The 20,245-nt window shown below is 41.0% G+C and overlaps 1 protein-coding gene and 1 pseudogene across 3 annotated transcripts; one reads left to right on the forward strand and one right to left on the reverse strand.

The window, feature by feature from the left end:
- Positions 1–2,338: 2,338 nt before the first annotated feature.
- Lamtor3 (late endosomal/lysosomal adaptor, MAPK and MTOR activator 3) lies at positions 2,339–12,677 on the reverse strand. Of its 3 annotated transcripts, none has more exons than XM_028760463.1 (7): positions 12,532–12,677; positions 12,255–12,300; positions 11,148–11,182; positions 5,760–5,818; positions 4,170–4,303; positions 3,738–3,801; positions 2,339–3,151 (listed from the first exon to the last, which is right to left on the reverse strand). In XM_028760463.1, the coding sequence occupies exons 2-7, from the start codon at positions 12,261–12,263 to the stop codon at positions 3,078–3,080; spliced, it is 375 nt and encodes a 124-aa protein (XP_028616296.1). In that variant the 5' UTR covers positions 12,264–12,300; positions 12,532–12,677; the 3' UTR covers positions 2,339–3,077. The 3 variants fall into 3 exon arrangements, with proteins under 3 accessions (XP_028616296.1, XP_028616295.1, XP_028616294.1); XM_028760462.1 differs by having other exon boundaries at positions 12,518–12,676; XM_028760461.1 differs by lacking the exons at positions 5,760–5,818; positions 11,148–11,182; positions 12,255–12,300; positions 12,532–12,677 and having other exon boundaries at positions 4,170–5,744.
- Positions 12,678–17,573: 4,896 nt separating this feature from the next.
- Positions 17,574–17,668, forward strand: LOC114614894 (annotated as a pseudogene).
- Positions 17,669–20,245: the final 2,577 nt, after the last annotated feature.

Consider the following 20,245-nt stretch of genomic DNA (forward strand, 5'->3'; position numbering starts at 1 on the left):
CTCTCTCTCTCTCTGTCTCTACTACCCTCCTGGCTCCCCTCCCCATGCTCTGACTAAACTCTATTCTATACTATACTGGTGTGTGACTGACTCTTTATCTTTTTATAAACACAAATATATTAGTGATTCAAAACCTTTCGTGTACTGCCAAGCATGACTTCACTGTGCTTCCTGGAACAGAATGACTGGAGGTAGCTGAAATGCTTAGTTCATGGAGTGTGGGCAGCACTCACCCATCAGCTGAAAGGTCTTCGGAGCAAGGGCAAAATGTCATAGTCGTCGTCGTCGTGGCCTCGGTCTGAGTTACTCCACAGTTGCATGTGCCAGTTTCTCACATCAATCCCTTATAGCACATATGTGCAGGGTCTGGCATGACCTTGGTGGGGACAGAATGACACAGTTCCTGCCCCTGGGACAGGGCCAGAGAGTGTTGATGGCTACCATAGACATAAGGCTTGTTTGTATAATAATGTACATTTTTCACATTCCTCCTTTAAGGAATGTCCTGCCTGTTAACGTTAATGACTCCATGATAGTGAGAGACAGCATGAGTCCAGGAGGCAAAGGTGTAGTTAATGTCTCAGCAAAATGGTAACCGCTAGGAACTTCAAGACAGCCTTTAAGGCTGTGGAAAAGAACCCTAAAAACATGGGTTTGAAAATAAATAATTTCTCAAAGATGCAAAAAATAAGGATGCAATGTGAAATATATGAGAGGCTTCACAAATCTAAAGGAGCAGAGGTAGCTACACTATGAGCCAGTTTGTCAGATACAAAGGCAAGCAGATTCCTGAGTTCAAGGTCAGCCTAGGACACAGCAAGCTAAAGTATGCTAGAAAGGGTACTTTCAGGACAGAAACCCATCTAGTTAGTTCATAGGCTGTGCTTTTTACAGAGGCAGGCAGATCTCTAAATTCTTTTGCAACGTTAAAATTTTAGAAAATGTGTGCTTGCTGTTTCCAAAGAACTAAGGAGGTGGGGTTACGGGTACTGATTCATAGGACAATCAAAAGGAAACCTATGTAAATGATCCGATTAACAGGTAAAATAAAAGACTGGGCTTAAGATCTGCAGATGAGCTATCCAGAATTGTTTAGAATAGCAAGAGACAACTGCTTGGAGAACTGTCTCAAGTAGAATGTAAAGAAAGAGCTCTCTGCGGATCTCCAGAGAAAGCAGATCAGAGAAAATGAATGTAGAGAGAACAGGCTGGAAAGCCGTCTCCAGCAGAACACAGCCACCACCCCCCTCCCCAGCTTGAACTCTCAATTTGTTGTTTGTTTTTTCTGCTCCAAGACACCCTTCTCTCAGAACCCCACTCCAAGCTGAGGCTCGTCCCTTGGCACGTACACCCAACCCGTAGTGATCTGCTTGGGAACCAATACAACTTTCTCCCCAAGAATCTCATTCTGTTTTGTTGGAAGTTATTTTAAAATTTGTATTTATTGTTATTGTGTGTGTGTGGTCAATCTGAGTTCAATTCTCAGACATACATCACAGGAGAGAACGGACTCCTGAGTTGTCCTTTGACCCCCATGTGTACATGTGTATGCACACACAACATTAAATAGGTGTAATCTTAAGTTTTCTAGCTTTACGTTATCTAGTTACCTTTCTGTTTCACGCACCATATCACTAGCACGAATTTCCTAGACATTGTTAAGTGGTAACTCTGACAATGAGAATTCTGTATCTTAGTGGGTGCATCTCATAGTTCATTAACAGTTTATAGCTCCCTAAAGACAATAACATTCTCTGACTTTTTTTTTCATGCTTTAGGTGGCCCCACTTTATGGCTCTCTCAGAGCACCCCATACATAGGCTTTGTTTACTTCCAACTCAGCTCAGATTGTACCAGGAAATGAGGAAAAGAAAGAGCAGCAGGGTGCTCAACCAGCCATCTTGTGGGGAACCTAAGGACAGCACCGGCACTTTGTCTATGACAGGCATCCCCAGAGCAGATATTCACAGAGGCAACTGTGTCTACAGCTGTGCAGCTGTGCATCGGGAGGGCTGGAGACCGGCACATAGTAGTCCATGTGTCCTGAACCATCCCAGAGACAAACTGCCAGGAGTGCCAGAACTTGAACCTCTCAGGCATATAAGCAGAGATCACTTCTTTCCTGTAGATTCAGCCAGGCTTAGAGGTGAGTTTTTTGGTTTTTTTGTTTTGTTTTTTTTTTTTTTTTTTTTTTTTTTACAGTTTATACTATGCACAACAATCTCCAATACAATCCCTTTAAGAACTATTCGTTGCTTATTCATGTCACTGAAGGATAGAATTATGTCCACTAAACTTTTCAAAGTCCAAAAAAGAGGCCTACACAGAGCTCATTGTGTACTTTTAAAAATACTATTTTATTTATACTCATGTATAAAAAATGGCCATCCTGTCATTTTTGTATACATACTGATAATGGAAACAGAATTCAGTGACATGCATTTCAATCGTACAAAGAACACAATCGTGGCAGCATGGTTACAGAGAAGCAGAAGAGACGTCGTAAGCAGTGACTTCGTTCTCTCTGAGGAGCAGCACCTGAAGACTCAAATCCATTAGTAACACTCAGCTACACTGAGAACACAGAGGAAAGTTAGTGATTGTACTTAATTATTTTTACTAAGCCATTTCATCTTCCTCACAATGCGAAGAAATAAAATATAATCTCAAGAAAAATATGACCTCATTATTATTCTCAGTAAAAGGGTGTGCGGCTTATGGAGCGGAGCTGAGCAGGTGCCCTGGCCGGCTCATCTCCTCACTGTGCCGTCCTGACCCTGATGCTCTGGACAGATACCACTCACTCACTTTCAGGTGCCCACACTAACTCCATGGGAGCTGCAATAGAATGAACCATTTCTGTGGCGTTCCCAGATCTCACTAAGTAAGAAAAGATTTTATACACATAAATATAACAATTGATCTGTCTATAAATTATAGCGATAGGCGCTCCTTTAGTGTAGTCTGGAAAAGCGGCCTCTGAATACATAGATACTATTGTGGTCTGAGGATTGCTGGCCTGGTCCAGGGTTGCTGCAGTGAGGCCAAGGCATGCGTGTGTCAGAACCACTGCTGGATTAAGAGCCTTCCACAACTTTTATCAGTTCTTCAAATAGCGGAGCCAGCTCCTTTTCTAGGCTGACAATTAGTCCTAAAAGAGAGTTAAAAAATTAGAATGTTAGAAGATTTTTCTTATGAACTCTGAGCTAAAATAAGCCCTTTCTCCTCATGTGGCTTTTGTCAGAGTATTACACCACAGTGACAGAAAAGAAACTACGAAAGTATCTCTACATTCTCAATCACATTCAACTTGTCTCCAAGCATTCAAAATCTCAACACTGTCACTGAACTGACTGGTCTAGAGAATTGAGTCATTCAGGCAGCACCCTGTATGGATGTGCTCTGTTCAGTTTATGTTCTGTAAGCTTCCTTTTCGTAGGGTATTTCAATGTGAGCCACAAACAGCACAGAAAATGCAGCATCGAGCTGACTAGTTTCTACGGCAAAAACCCAGTGTCCTGCCTGCCTCATCTCAAGTGCATCTGGAAACCACCCTTGAGATGGACAGGGCCCAGGAGGGAGGCAGACGTGTGAACTGGGAATCAAGTTCAAGAGAAAACAGAGTTGGGGCTGAGGCACGGATGCCAGTCTCTCACTCTGTCGGTCCTAATCTGTCACACTTCACAGGCGTAACGCTATAAAGAATTACCATCCGCGTCTGTGGCCTGCTAACATACCTGTGTTGGCATTACTGCTGGCTATGAAACTCACCACCAGAGGCAGACGATTGAACTGAACCACCTAAAGAGAAAGATCTAAATAGTAATGCTGCAATTATACAAATCTAAAGAGCTGATCGCTGGGCTTTCAAGGCAAGCATTTTTTACCTGTCACAACACAGCAACTGTGTAGAATCACAGCTATGTAAGCTAACGAACGGCACCATCTACTGGAGTTAGCAATGACCTAACACACTTACAGCATAACAAGCGCTTTATTTTTAAAGTTTTAAGTACTTTTCCATAACAATTATTCTTTAAAAAAAAAAAAAAGATTAGGCTAAATATTAAAAATTCTACCCCCATACTAAAATTTAGACCTATACTAAAAACAATTTACACAATTTATAAAAATCAGTAAAGCATTCAGTAGCTATAAACTGTACAGACCTGGTAGGTATTGTAGTAGCAGATGATGCTTTTATTTTTTGAAAGTCCGAGTTTGCTGCCTTGGTCTGTGGCGAGGGCAAACGTGGATAAGAAGCCAGGCCTCAGGGCGTGCTCTGGAGCGCTGTCGTTAGCCACTGGGATGAGTGAGTAAGGAAACATTATGCAGAGTATGGTGGGAAGAGTTCTACAGCGAGTTTTAAAAAACATAAACCAGTAAAAGCCGAGGCAGGACAGGACATTGACCATGTTGAAAACCCTACCACTAACTGGGTCTCAACAACTCAGGGAAAACGGCTTGATCAGAAGGTCAGTGAGCATAAATAACTCAGGGAAGAAACATTGACTTACATGTAATAAAATGAATATTCTGGTCACCTGAGACTATAAATAAGTCACTATACTATACTATACTATAGCACTATACTGTAGATAGAACCAAATGGAAAAAGCTAGAAAGTCTTTTGCTCTCATACAAACCTGCAGCCCGATAGCTGGCTGTTGGCTTCATGTTCCTCTCACTCATTAAGGCTAGACTAGCGTCAGCTCCATCAGCTAAGTATGGGGTTTCAGTGGTTCACAGGGAGTCTGTGAAAGAGCATTAGGGCTGGAGAGTCACCTGAGCCCTCTTTATACGGGTGAGAGGAGGAAGGTGGCCTGTCCACAGCTGCCCAGGCTGTGTGGTGGGTGGCAGTCAATGGACTCTATCATGTCTTGTCACCAACTCATGCCCAGCTCTGGACAGGCAGTGTCTTCTCTGCATTTGACCATGCTAATGGATAAAATGGAAGAACTAAACCAGGTGACCTCTAAAGCATGTTTTAATCCTAATGTCTAAAGTTACCTGATCTGTTTGTCCTGATGTAGAAAAGAAACTGTACACAAAATGTGTAAGATACTATTTCATCTTTAATCTTTGGTAAGTGAAGCCAGTAAAGTCCACTTTGATCACGCCAGGAGATACAAACAGTAAACGACCTGCGTTCACACTACCTCTGTTACAGCAAATGTGTGCTAAAAAAAAAAAAAAGCCGAGGAAAGCCAAAACCACGCTGGGTGGATTTGGGGTGGTAGTGAATATGATCAGAACACACTGTATGCAGGCGTAGAATTCTCAAGAATTTATACAGATATAGTTTTTAAAAACTTCTTAGATTCTGACCAACTAAACTAATAATGACATTAAAGTTTTAAGAAATATATTTCTAGTAAAGAAGCAAAACAGTATAAGATTAAAACCCATGAGTGTGAGCTAGTACCGTGGTTTAGGGGTTGGCAGCCAGCCTGCCTTGCACACACACTTTCAGCACGAAAGATATGTTTAATGGTTTGTATTATGCCATAAGCATCTTCAAGGAAAACCAGGCCTACAGTAGACGCACAGAGATTTTAGATGTTACATGCTCCAGCTGACATGTATGTCACTACAGGTTCCATGCCAAGTCCTTAACACACAATGTACAAACTTCCTCAAACAACTAAAACAGTCTTTCCAGTTTATTGAAATAAGCTCTACGTATTTTTAATTATTGAAATATAAAACAGTTTTCATCAACAGTAAATGTCCCAGATACATGAGGTAGTCAGTTTTACCTTTAATAACAGGCACCCCGTCTCTATCTGACACAACAATTGCATGGAGCCCTTCAACACTACAAGAAAACAAAGTTCAGTATTACAAAATCATTTGATTTCTATGAATATGTATCTCAGATTCATGGTGGTAATTCTCAAGAAAGAATGAATACATACATATATATATATATATATATGTGTATATATATATATATATATATATAAAAATAAATTTTTTCCCCCTTCCTCCAGCACTATAGACTGAACCCAGGGAGTTGCAAACTCTAGCAAGGGCTCTACCACCAAGCTAAGTCCCCTGCTCTGTTTCATGCATGTTTCTGAAAAACCTATGTGTGCATATGTGTGTGTGTGCATACACACTATTTGTTAAACTATTTTCCCAGCTGTGTTTATGAAAACTTCTCTAGAAATTCAATGAATGTGTACTACTGAAATGTTGAGAATATTTACAACATGCATGTTTATTATTGAAGAATAAAGTTTATGTTTTATCATTCCATGGTTTATAGAAGCAGAAAAGGGTTCAGCTGTGGTGACAGTGACAAAGGTAAAAACAAAAGAATCTCTGTGCATTTTATTTTCCTCACTCTTTCTGATACTGGATTTCTAGATTTTAAGGCACTTAGTATTTCCTGATATTGTGATACTGACTCTACAAGTTTAGAATCTAAGCTGAGTGGCTACCAACCAAATAATCTTACACTAAGGTAAAATCACTACTGTGGGGGGTGCCATTAGAAGATCTGTAGGGAGAAGATGGCCCTGGGGAAGTGGCAGCTCAGCTGAATATTAGGACATTGAGTAATAGAAATGGGTGTGTGTATGTGTGTGTGTGTGTGTGTGTGTGTGAGTCATTCCTTATGCACTAAGCAGATCTGTTCTCAAAGTGTGTATGTTTGTGTGAAAGAGTATATGTATGTATGCATGTATATCTGTGTGTGTACGAGAGAGAGAGAGAGAGAGAGAGAGAGAGACAGAGACAGAGACAGAGACAGAGACACAGAGACCATTTGCATGTGAAGTAAGAGGCCAGCCTCAGGCCTCCTAGCCAAGCTGGCCATGAGCCTCCAGGGAGTCTCCTGTCCCCACTTCTCATTTCACCATAGGAGCACTGACTTCATTTGAGTTCCGAGGACCCAAACTCAGGTCCTTACACCTGTACCTTAAGTCTTTCTTTACCTACCAATATGTATATTCTCATTAGTTAAAAATAAACAGGCAAACAAACAAAAAACCATCTGTGCGCCCACTTGTGTATGTACATGCATGAAGGTACCTTCCAAGGCCAGAAGAGAGCATCGAATTTCCTGAAACTGGACTTAGAAGTGGCTGTGAATTACTCAGCAAGGATGCTAGGAAATGAACACATCTGTGTTTTTCACAAAACCAGCAAGTGCCCTTAAATACTGAGCCATATCTCTAGCCCTTTAAAGTCATATTAAGTGAAAAAGAAACTTCAGTTTTGAAAAATATACCTTAAGTGACATGTGTGGGCAAGCCTGTGTGTGCGTGTGTGATGCACATCACATGCACATAAGTGCGCACACACACACACACACACACACACTCCTATCTGTGTCTGTTTGCCAGTACATAAATAACTTATGATACCAGATGCTTTCAGCAATGGACTAGCTACCAGACAGCATGACTGCAGGACAGGCATAGGAAGCTTTGCAACCTTGAATTTTGTAAGTATATTATCTACTCAGAAAAAAATCACATTAAAAGACAGTTGCTCAATATATTAATAAAATGTTAGAAAAATCTGTACAGCACAGGTGAGTTCTAATTTCCACAGTAATTAATTTAAATAGTAACTAATACACTGAAGGAGGTAATAAAGTAGAATGTTCTTTTTAAGGGATTACAAATCCAGAGGCACAAGCCTGAGAATGCAGAACAGCTACATTCTTAAAGCACTCCTTTTTAGAAATCAGGTCACAAATATAGAAGTTGTTTCCAATTCTACACACAACAAAGACTGGTTTGAATAGATTTTACTAATAATAACTGCTGGGCTACAAGAGACATATTCATAGGAAATAATTTTATTAATCAGAAAATAATCTAACATTTACTAAAAGCAACACTTTTCAGCCTGATAACTGTGTTACATTAGTATTGAAGACATCATCCTGGGGCTGACAGCGTAGCGGAGTGTTTGCTGAGCATGCAGAAGGCCCTGGACTCAGACTTTGGCTCTCTACTCACCATCCCTGCAAAGCTTGCTCAAGGCACAGACCAAACTGTTTGTCATATAACTACAAACACTGGCTACTGTAAAACATGGAAAACCCGAGATTTCTAGGGGAGAGGGTCACTAGATTTTAAAATACAAACCCAAGAACAATACTTAACAGAGAAAATCACATTTTATTGATACCCGGAACTACCTGACTTTGTTGAGAAGTACAGAAATAAAGTAGTTAAAACCAAGAATTCGCGAAGCCACAGAAATGCCTCAGTGGTTGAGAGGACTGGATGTTCTTCCAAACAACCAGGTTCAAAGTCCAGCACTTGCATGTCAGCTTATAACCATCTGTAACTTCAGTTCTAGGGGACCCTCTTCTGAACTCCAGACACCAGCTAAGACATGGTGCACAGACATACATGCATACAAAACACCCACATAAATAAAATTATAAAAATAAAAACAGAAATGGCAAGAATGCATATAGCCAGCAAACCCACGCACCCAGCCACAAATCAGAGTTCACGGTGCTATTGTTTGTCTGTTCTTCTTGTTCTTAGGGTCTGATGAGCCTGTTTACAAGAAATGATTTGCAAATATGAACCAAAGTGGTCTCGGCCCTTATGAAAAGTGGGATGTAATCCCTTCCCTGCTGATATGCTGTGACTAATATTCCTCTGCCCCTTTGGAAGTGCTGCAGATCGAATCCAGGGCCTTCCGAGTGTGACATACTCTCACTGAGATCCATCCTCAGTGTATCTTCACAGCATTACTAATCTGCACATATCTCGTGTATTAGCCCCACCTTACGGAGCTTTCTGTTTGGTTAAAGGTAAATTGTCAGAATTCGAAAGTAAAGCAACATTTACTTTCAACGGTTTATGGTCACTGTTAAAGCGCAGATAGAAAGCCAGGGGTGCTCAGCGGAAGTGAGTTTACTGACATGAGTGAGGAAAGCAGTCGGATGAAAACACAACACGCACATCAATGGAGGCTCAAGGACTTCATAGCTTGGGAAGTACACGGGATGAAACGTGGGGAGCTGATCAAAGGAAGGAGGAGCACATCAACTGTGAAGGACAGGAGAGAAAAGATGCCTGTTCCGAATCTGAAGCCATACGACACAAACAGGCCCGTTTTTGGTGACTCAATAAATTACTCAATGTTTCTTTTGCTTTTCAGCTGCCATTTCAAGTATTTTTATTTACTGTATGTGTGCGTGCCTGTGGTCAGAGGACATGTGTGGGGGTGGTTCTATACTTCAATCACACATGTCAAGCCATCCCTAGAACTCAAAGTTACAGCAAGTGCCTTTACCCACTGAGCCATCTAACGGTCCTGTTGTTGTTCTTTTGAGAATCTCATGTAGCCCAGGCTGGCTTTGAACTTCTGTCACCTTCCAAATGCTGGAATGACAGGCCTATTCACCATGCCCTTTCACATTTTTTTTTAATGCTCTGGATTCCTAAGCAAACGTTAGTTATCATATTTGTTTGTGCGCTGGTTAATTTTTTGTCAAGTTGATGACCAATGTGGGCTCATCTGGGAACTGGGAACCTCAATTCAGAGCATGCCTCCACCATCAGACTGGCCTGCAGGTAAGTCTGCGGGGCATTTTCTTGATTAATGAATGATGTAGGAGGTCCCAGGCTCCTGGGGTAGTACCACATGGAGCAGGTCATGGGGAACAAGCCAGTAAGCAGCACTCCTCCATGGCTTCTGCTTCAGTTCCTGCCCTGCCTTTTCAAAATGAAGCGTCCTCTGAACTGCCCTTTCTCCTCATGTTGCTTTCTGTCAGCGTTTTATCATTGCTATAGAGAACATACGAGGACAGTGTGCCGTTCTCAAAACATTTGTAATCAATAATAAGAAAAGTCTTCATGTTTTGAAAAGTTATATGGTTAGAAAACAAGTCTTATTTCCCCCGCTAATTGCTAACACCCTCCTGCATGGTTTTAGCTCGGACCACTGCTTCCACTGTCATTCATCAGTTAGAATGCAAAGCTGTCACTGCCTGCCACGTTGGCCATTTGTGTAAAAAAGAACCAGCAGCTGGTCTCTGCAATTTGCCATTTTATCAAGAGAAAGAGAATTAAAATTAACTTTATTTAATTAATTTAATTAAAATTAATTAAAGATTCCATTAACATAGAATCTATAATAATCATTATCTCACTTAGCATACCAATGGTGTTTTCTATAAACGACCATATAAATCACAACCAGAACACGCTGTTACTCATTTCCACTGATCTATAACCAGAGAAAAAGCATAAGCCACACGTCAAACAATTCAAGCAATCTAAATGAATGTTAGTTAACTTTCTCAGCCTAGAGAGATAAATTGATAACCACACACAACCACTTATGACTTAGATTGGGAAGATACGAACAAGGGCTTCATAGAGTATTCTGCTAGATGACCTCAAGTTATTCAATCCAATCTGGTTGATTTGTTCTGGAATATGAAAACACAAGTCTCTGGCATTCTTCCCCTCCCTCCTGTCTCGTCCCTAATGATTACAAGTTTTGAGTTACTTGTAGAAAGATACAAATGTACACAAAAGATGTGCTTGTCAACAAAGGCATCGTTTTTCTACATTAACCTAAAAGTGAGTTTCAATGAGTTCAAGTGAGAAAGCCCTCTGGATGAGTAAAATATGTTATAAGAAATCTGCTAAGCTTAACACCTGGTAACACTTTGTAAGAATGGCACATAAAGCACAGTGTGGAAGCAAGTTTGTTTTTCAAGTATGAACTGTTGCCTGAGCCTAGTATTTTTGGATTATGCTGACCCAGCAATTAGGTCCCGATAGTAACATTAAAAATAATGGCAAGTTTTAAGCTTTTTTTCTTAAATGTATGTAAGAACTTTAAACAATAATCTAATAAACAACTAAGATAGTGTGTCTTTTTTTAAAAAAAGAAATTGAAAATAGCAAGAAATCTAAGTTCCCCCAGCATCTATCTCCTACTGAACCATAAACAAGTCATTCAACAGCTCTAGCTTTGAGTTACCTATCTAGAAACTCAAGTCATTGCTTATGATACTTGGGGTTAGTTTGTATTTAAATGTGGTAAATTATTACCATGACATTTATAATATACTCATTTTAAAAGGAGAAACAAAATGGTTTGTAAGATTAGAATGTTGTGCAGAGTTTATTCAGCAACAAATTAGTGACTCTTACCTTGGCAACTTTTTGTATAGGAATCGCTTTAGGTCCTGAAAGAGAATAATTTTTTAAAGACCATATTACATTGTGCTGTTCTAGCCCTGTCCACATCCCTAAAGGACATGGCGTCACCATTTGTAACTGGCGTTTCAACGTTGACTTGTATAACCTGGGAGAAGTTAGTTAACCTTTTCTAGGCCTCAGTTTCATTACATGTTTCATCACATGTATACAGGGATAACCACAGACCCTACATAAGAACGCCGTCAAATGTTATGAAGGTGTATAAGTCAGTGTATTTGGAACTGGGAAACACAAGTACATATTTGCTGTAAAATGAGACCATGTGCTTCATAATAATTTACATCCTGATGCTACGGTATTCTCTTGGAACTGTCTATAAATCTCTTCCCATGTCCGTACAGATTTTCCATGATTGTCTTCAATGATCCTAATTCAGATATTCTACTTTAATATTCAGTTTCTTGACAAAGACAATGACAGTGTGAAGATTTAACAGGGAGCATGGCTAGGACTAAGAGAACAGAAGGCCACCACCTTGTCTCATACACTCATCTAAAAGCACGGACAAGTCACCTAACAATTACGACCTCCATTCTAAATGTGTGCTGTTTTGCACCTCTCCAAACCTGAATGGGTATCCTTTTCCATGTTATCAGCACGAACTTTTGCTCTCGTCTTAAACAGACACACAGAAACGGAACATAGGTTGTTAAAGGGGCACCCGTTAGAAATCCTTAGATTCCTAATGAGACACCGAGAGCATTTATTTAGTGGGAAAGGGTTCAGAGCACAGTCCTATGGAACAGGTACTGACTGGAAGGGCAGTCAGTCATCCTTTAGAATTTCCAATGTTACCCGCACAGAGTTCTTGTACGCTCCAATAGGATTAGGAGGAGGGAAGAATATAGTTCTCTTAGGCTAAGACACCTTAGTGTCCCACCACAACCGTTCCTGAGAGAAACTTAGTACAAGATCCTTACTACAGATCTGGGAAGAGGGGCGAGGCTGAGGACGAAACAAATTTCTACCTCTCTCCTCTCAGAAGCCTCATGCAAACCTCCCACATGCCCTTTTTCTTGGGAAGGGGTGTCAACTCACATCCGCCATGATGAACCCCTTTCTCTCGCAGAATCAATCTCCACTCCTGGAAAGAAAACTTCCGTGATTCCCCCCGCACCCGGGGCTTATTCACCCTCCCCAGACCCGGCCAGCATCACGAGATCCATCCTCGCCAGGGCCAAGCGAGAGTTCTGGATCTCCGTCAAGGGAGTGGGGAGGTCCTCGGGACCCTGCCGGGTGGCCGGCCCGGACTGCCCACCTCTCCCCAGCCACCCTGTCCCCGGGCTGAGAAAAGGGGCGACCTCTGCGGACGCACGCGCGCTCCAGCCTGGGAAGACCTGCCCGGGTGTTCCCGCAGTTCAGTCGCCTATCTGTAGCCGCCTGTCAAGTCGCTGTCACATTACTCGTGACCTCCGCGGCGATCCAGGAAGCACTTGCTGTACCCTCCAGAACCGGTGATTCGGAACTTCCGGGGAGCCTCGGCGGAAACTGCGCGCGCGGCCGCTCCGCCCTCCCCCCCACCCCCCACCCCGAACGGAGTTTTCTGCGCCTGCGCGCTGCGCCATGAGGGTTGCATCTGAACTCTCTGAGCCCTGATTTCCACCCAACACAGCTACAACGGAAAGCCGGTCCTGTGCGTAGTATGCATACTTTTCCCCCAGATCCATAATGTAAATCTTTTTTTGTGAATGAAGACTCTTGAGGAGCACGAACTGAACAGCCTTATTAGAAGTCCCAGGTCCTCAGATGACCCAATTTACAAGTCAGTTTCCGAAGGGTGCTACCTACATGTTTTTTTCTTGAGTTTTTACCTAGAAGTGCAGGAGCCATGGGCCTGTGGGCTCGTTTGTCAAGTCTGTTTTGAACATACATGCACTGAGCTTCCTGTTTTGGCTTTTGGACCTCCATTTGTTGTATCTTCTAAAACAGCAACAACAACAACAAAAACAACCAAAAACCTATCTATATCTTTTGTTGATGTTTGTACATTCAAGAAAGCATTCTTGTAAGGGGAAGGCAAGAATGCTTAGCAAAAGGGAGGCTTCTTCATTTGCTTTGGCCGAGTGTTTGACAAACTAAAATCACCTGGGATCTAAATACTCCCCAGTGGCTGCCTGAGCTCCAGGGAAATTGAGGCTGATGGCTTTTGCTGCAGATAAGCTAGCTCTTAACCTCGTGTGTTCTTAACAGTAATATACCGTTAAAGAAAACGCACATTCAACGGGAGCACCTACTTTGGAGTTCTTCTACTAAACCATCACATAAGTTTCTTTTCATTTCCATTAAGTTTTAATGCTTTTACTCTTTGAGGATTTCATACAGTGTATTTTGATCATATTTACTCCTTCTGCTCAAACTCCTCCCAGGTTCACCTCCATGTCTATACCCTCCAAACTGTGTCCTCCCCCCCCCCCATAACACATCAAATCCAGTTTGTGCTGCTCATCTGCTCCTAGGCCTGTGGGACTATCCAATGGAGTATGGTCAACCTACCAGGGACCACCCTTACATAACACTGACACTTCCTCTCTCAGACCATCAATTGTCCATACCCCTCATTATAGGTAGGCTCATGAACCGTCCCCACCGCATGCTGGAGTGTTGGCTGCCTTGATCTCGTGCAGGCCAGCTCAGCTGTGTGAGTCAGCATGTTCGTGATAACATCGGTTGTCCCAGACTGCATGAAGTTGTTCTCTAGTCTTAGCCTCACTCTTATTTCGTCCTTTGAGTTTTAGCTTTAGTTTCTCAGTGAAGTCTTCCTTGACCTTTCCAGAATAGTGAAGGTACTCTAGATCAATGTTAATAAATAGATAAATGTTAATGCATGGATAAATGTTAATAAATAAATGTGATCATCTCACGTTTACCAAAATTAAAACATTCATTTCCTGGACAATAATGTTTTCTTGATTAAATTTACACTTAGAATATTGTCTTAATCCGTGAATAATTCCCAACTCCTAGCTCATTATCTGTGACACAGCAGGGATTCATACATTTATTGAATGAATGAACATAAGAATAAGCATATCAAGAGGTTAATATGCTGGGCATGGTGGTGCATGCCTTTCATTAATCCTAGCACTTGGGAGGCAGAGGCAGGCAGATCTCTGTGAGTAGGCGGCTAGCCTGGTCTACATAGTTCCAGGATAGTGAGAGCTATATAGTGAGACTCTGTCTCAAAAAGAAAGAGAAGAGGAAGAGGAAGAAAAAGAAGAAGACAAGAGGAGGAAGAGGAGGAGAAGGAAGAAGAAGAAGAAAAGAAGAAAAGGGAAAAAAGATAAAAGGATAAAATATAATGAAGACAAGCCTTTTATGGTGAGAACATCCCTTCTTTTTATTCATATGTTGAGATAAATTACAGAGACTGAAAGACAAAAAATTTGTAAATCATTCATTAGAACATTCATTAAAAATCAAAAGCAGCTTAAGAGTTCTCACATGAAACCTTATATAAGTCTGATATAACATTACATTTTTACAAATCAGACCTTTCATTTTTAAACCTAATTATGTGGTCTTGAATGCACTAGAGAAATCTCCTTCACCAGTAGCACTTCATGTTACACACACAAGGCTTCCATTAACATCGAAACCCCATATCACACCGTGGAAATTACCTGCAGCTTAAAAACAAACAAACAAACAAACAAACACCCTAAAACTTTAAATGGAACGTCTCACGTAGCAATCTAAAGACCAGAAGTAAAGCAAAAATGAAGCACTTTTTAATCCAAATAAATTACAGATCCCAATTGTTTCTGTCTTGCTGTAGACACCCAAGTCACAGACAATTCGTTTGGAGGGGACTGCTGAAAGCACTACAGTGTCACTCAAAAGTGCCTTCCCATGGCACAGTCCTGTTGAAAGGCTAAGCATAACCTTACAGAGAAACCCGCAAGACTTGCCAGCACTTGCATCAGGTGTCTGTCACCTCAATGCAGTTACTAGACAGCTCAGTAACCAGTCATCCCGAGTTTTAATAACTTATGAAACCAGGACATTTTGAGAACCACTTCCGGATTACCAGGCTCAGAGAGATACAATTTTACATGACACACGGGCCTTGTGATAGGAACCTGCACTAAAACATGGAGATCAACTGAAAATATTTCACACTGATGAGATTCTATTGACGAAAGGTCAATTTTAAAAATAAGAACCCACCAATGGAAGCCCTGCGCTGTGCAAACAGTATGGTACTTATTAAACAATCACACATCTGAGGTATTAGCTGGAAAAAATATATACATTTTTATATATATATATACACTTATACATGGACAGATGCACAGACTAGTCACAAATCTATTGGCCCCTACACCAGCAGAAGATCAAATGAACTGAAAAAGAACCACATAATAGGAAAAAGTTACACAGAGGGCATTTACAAAAATGTGTTACATAATCCTTAATATAAGGAGCATGTTTTGAATAATTGCTTTGAGGAAAATAATGTTTCCATTTATAGGAAAGTATCTGTCTTATCGAAATGAAACCAAAAGGGAAGCCTGGACTCAGGACCGTGATGCCTACAGATTATTAAAGGTTTGTAAAAATTGCTTGAATAACCTGGTTCTATCTACTTTTATTTTTATTTTTTACTGTATTTGGGACAGAGTCTTACAAGGTACCCGGGCTAGCCTCAAATCCATAATGTGTCTTCCTCACTTGGTCTCCCAGGTGTTTGGACTCCATGTATGAGCTACCATGCCTGACTGCCATGTGCAATGGAAAACTGGATTGTAGAGGGGAAAGTATGTGGAGGTTATTGTTGGGCTATTCTTTTATTTACAATGGTTTACAGAGAATTTTGACGATTTTTAAGCCATATTCTGATATGGTGACAAGACAAGGGTTTTTAACTCTTCCATGATTAAAATTCAGGCTGTTCACTTTCATACATTTTTCCGTATAAATAATAAAAAGTGTTCTGGGTTTCCTCTCAGTTTCCCTCACTCAGTAAAAGGATGGATAGCAAAATGTCTAGAACTAAGATCAAGCTTCGTGTGGAGAAGCTAAATAAAGACCTTCGTTCCTCTTTTAACCACGTGGTCCTTTGTTATAATACTCGGCTAACTGAAATGATGGCTCAGGTGGCTCTGCTCCACCAAGAAACATTTCACTGCTTTAAAAAGTGGGAGCTGTTTGTTTGGTTGTTTTGTTATTTTTTTTAAACGAAATATCTGAAAACACAGTAACAACCATATCATGTTTTAAGTACCAGTATTTCTAATATTATTGATAAAGATTTCCTTTTTATTTTACATATCAGTGTGAGAGGTTTAACAACAAGAAAAATTAAGCATAAAAGTGCATTTGAAGTTAAGGGCTGCGTTCCACATTCCTGCTCTGTGAAGACCTAACACAAAATTCCTGCTCTGTGAAGACCTAACACCCAGCACTTTAATGCACTGATGTACACACACACACACACACACACACACACACACACCTTAAATAACTTCATTTTTCTGATTATGGAATGAAAGCAGGTCTCAAATGTGATTTTCATTTGTTAGATGGAAAACCTGAGCTGTCTCAGCGCTCAGTGAACCTGTCTGGTTTAAAACAAGGATTTAGAGCTAACTAGGTAACTAATCCAGTGCATCCAGGAAGAAGGGAAAGGAAAGGAGCAGGTGTGTTGCTGTTTCCATTCCTGTGTGTGTGTGTGTGTTTCTCTATGTATAAAGCGATAGAATGTCAATTACTAGTAAGTATAGCTACTATTTCCAAACTTACAAAAGAAAACAAATTAGAAACTTATTAAGACGCTAAGGTAAAGAGCTACTGGGTAAAGATAAAAGTGATCAAATGAAATTAAGGAATTCCATGTAGCTAAAAATAAAACAGGAAGATATTGGGATTTTTATTATAAGAGTAATCAGCACGCACAAAAAAAAAAATCTTTCAGCTTAAGCTTTCTAAGGACACGTAAAATTCAATTCAAAGATACCAACAGGTCCTTGCCACTAGACAGGAAGCATAAAGGATTCAGTGTTTACTGACGTCCTTTCTATGTAGTTTAAGATACTGCACTCAACCAACATCTCCCACGGCTACTCCCAAGTACTGTTTACTCTAACCCATAAATGGGATACACGTGATAGGGTGTAGCAACGAACCTCAAACATAATACTGTATGTCATACCATGTATGACTTCATGCTGTGTTCACTTCCCTCAATCTGATAACCTGACCTATCTACCCTACCCCACTAAAACTGGAAAAGTACATCAAAAATTTCTACAGGTTTTCTGACAGCTATGAGCCTTCAAAGTTAATTCAAATGTTACATTTTAAAGTGACTTATTCTTATAGGCTCAAGAAGATATTTAAAATTCTATGACATGGGCTCATGTTTGCAACGTGTACTGACAGAACAATACAGAGATTAGCATGGCCCCTGTGCAAGGATGACACAAGAAATTCAATAAGCTTCTATATTGTTTAATTTCACGAATGAAAGGTAAATAGAAATTAAAAACAGACACAGTGAACTACTTGAAGAAAAAGAGGAAAAGTGGGAAATGAAATCAGAATACATCAACACTATCAAATGTAAACCATGTGGACCACAGGCCACACTGAAGCGGAGATAGAACTTTGCAATTTCAAATTTCCATTAAAACAAAACAAAAAAAAAAAACCAACAAACTGCCTGTTATGTTTTGGGTCCATAGGTGAATGCTACAGCCAGCTTTTGTCAAAGCAACTTCTTTTATTTTTTTAGCGGGCAGAAGTAACTGTGGAGCTTCTGATGGTCACAGTAATGAGAAGACGTGACCATTGAGCGCTCAGCCTAAGTGAGACATCTAACATTACCCACTTCAAGGATCAAAGAGCATCATGGGACAGTGGGTGGAGACAATGCAAGAAGAGTGAAGTGTTTGTGGAACACTGTTTCCCGGCCACGCCACAGTCATCCATCACTCTTTGTGGTTCTGCACAAGGTCTCTGTAAGACTGGGCCTGTCCACGTCCTGCCCTGGAGGAGGAGGGCATCATGAGGTCCACCCATCCCCCCCTGATGATCTAAGGCAGTTAGTGGTTGATGAGAGAAGGAGACACAATTTCTTCAGGGTTGCAGGCACTGGCGCTTATGCTCCTGTAAATAAACCTGACCTATGCCCCTATATACAACCATAATAAAAAATAATCATTATCATCATCAATAACAACAGCAACAACAGCATCATCAATAACAACAACATCATCATTATCATCAACAACAGCAACATCATCATCACCATCATCATCAACACCAACAGCAACATCATCATCAACGGCAACAAGTCTTGAAAGGTGAAGAGGGACGTGCTGGGAAGAAGTGAATGAGTGAAGTGGGAGGGGAGCAGGAGGGTGTCACAGGGGTGAAGACGATGAAATGCATCCTATGTGTGTATGAAAATGTCATAATGAGACAGACCCACTGTCCTATATAATTAATGTGTGCTAATAAAACACATTTTTTTTTAAAAAAAAGAAGAGATAAAAATGAAAAAATTACACAGAGTTACCAGGGAGAAAGAGCTATACCTCTATAGTGACTAGCTGAAGTCTGTCTGAAGTTAAAAGCTATACAACAATCTGCAGGCTGGTGAGATGGCTCAGTGGTAAAATACTTCCTGCAGAAGTCTGACAACCTAAGTTCAATCCACAGAATTGAACAAGGTATAAAAAGAGAACCAACCCCTGCAAGGTGTTCTCTGACCTCTACATGTGCCTCTTGGCACATGTGCTCTCTCTCTCTCTCTCTCTCTCTCTCTCTCTCTCTCTCTCTCTCTCTCACACACACACACACACACACACACACACACACACATACACACACACACACACACACAGCACAAACATAAGAATAAATTAAATAAAACCATTTCAAACAGTTGCGAGTATCGCAGGAATGGCCGAGCAACTGAATCACAAAATCTTGAGGCTGAATGTTCTGCATTAAAGGCGATGCTAAAAGAACAAGAGGAGGATCCCGGCAACTCTGGCTGCATATGAAAAGGAAACTATGGAAAGTTGCTGAGTTGAAGCCGTGTATGCAAAGCATCATTCTTTACATCTCCAGTAGAAAAACCAAGACCTAAAAGAAGTGCACTGGACTTAGGGAGCACTTCAAAGAAGAGCAAAGGACATAGGTGAACAAAAAAACGTAAGAATTTTGTTGCCACAGAGCCTTAAAAACTAGAGAATTTGAAGTGGATATTTCAATGGACATGTTAAACACGAGATCAATGATCTGAATGGCAAATAGAAAACTAGGTGTTCCTCTGAAAGAAAGCATTATTACTAGGTGTGGGAGCACGTGCTATTAAACCCAGCGGGGGTGGGAGGTGGGGGGGCAGACCAATCTCTGAGAGATCCAGGCCAGGCACATCTCCATTGAGAGTTTGAGCCAGCTAGAACTACATAGTGAGACCCTGACTCAAAATTAATAAAACAAAACTAAACAACAACAACACAGATACCATGAGCATCCACTAAAACCACCATAGAAGCAGTCTCCTGAGGACCAGAGGATACGAGGAGAAGCTCCAAGCCCATCATCTTGTAGAGAACAAGATCAGCAGGGGATGAAGATACAAACAAATTTAAAAAATAATAATGGCTCGATGGAATTCAGAAACCTGCAAAGTGGACAGTGAAATGACAGCTGAGGAAGGAGAGTCTAACGAAAGAACTGAAAACCACAAAGAGCTGTGTTCAGGGGCACGCAACCTTAGAAAAACCACTCGCACAGACTAAACAGCACTACTTCTGGCTAGCGGTGAGACAGAAAGTTTGCTGAAGGATGCACAACAGATCGGAAGGCTCTGAGAACAAGGCCATGAGTGCCCTGGACCTGTGAGCGTGACACTAATGCAAAACTCAGCTGCAGGTTTATTCTAACCAAAGAGCAGTGATTCCTACATTGAGCCCTCTGCCTTCGTGAGAGCATGCAGCAGAACCTGAGCAAGAGGCAGCCACAGTCAACAGACACATAGTAGAGAAGGAAACAGCTGCTGTGGAATGTGGTCCTTT

This window comes from Grammomys surdaster, unplaced genomic scaffold (assembly GCF_004785775.1).
Source record: "Grammomys surdaster isolate TR1022 unplaced genomic scaffold, NIH_TR_1.0 126531, whole genome shotgun sequence".
In the NCBI taxonomy this organism is placed as follows: domain Eukaryota; kingdom Metazoa; phylum Chordata; class Mammalia; order Rodentia; family Muridae; genus Grammomys; species Grammomys surdaster.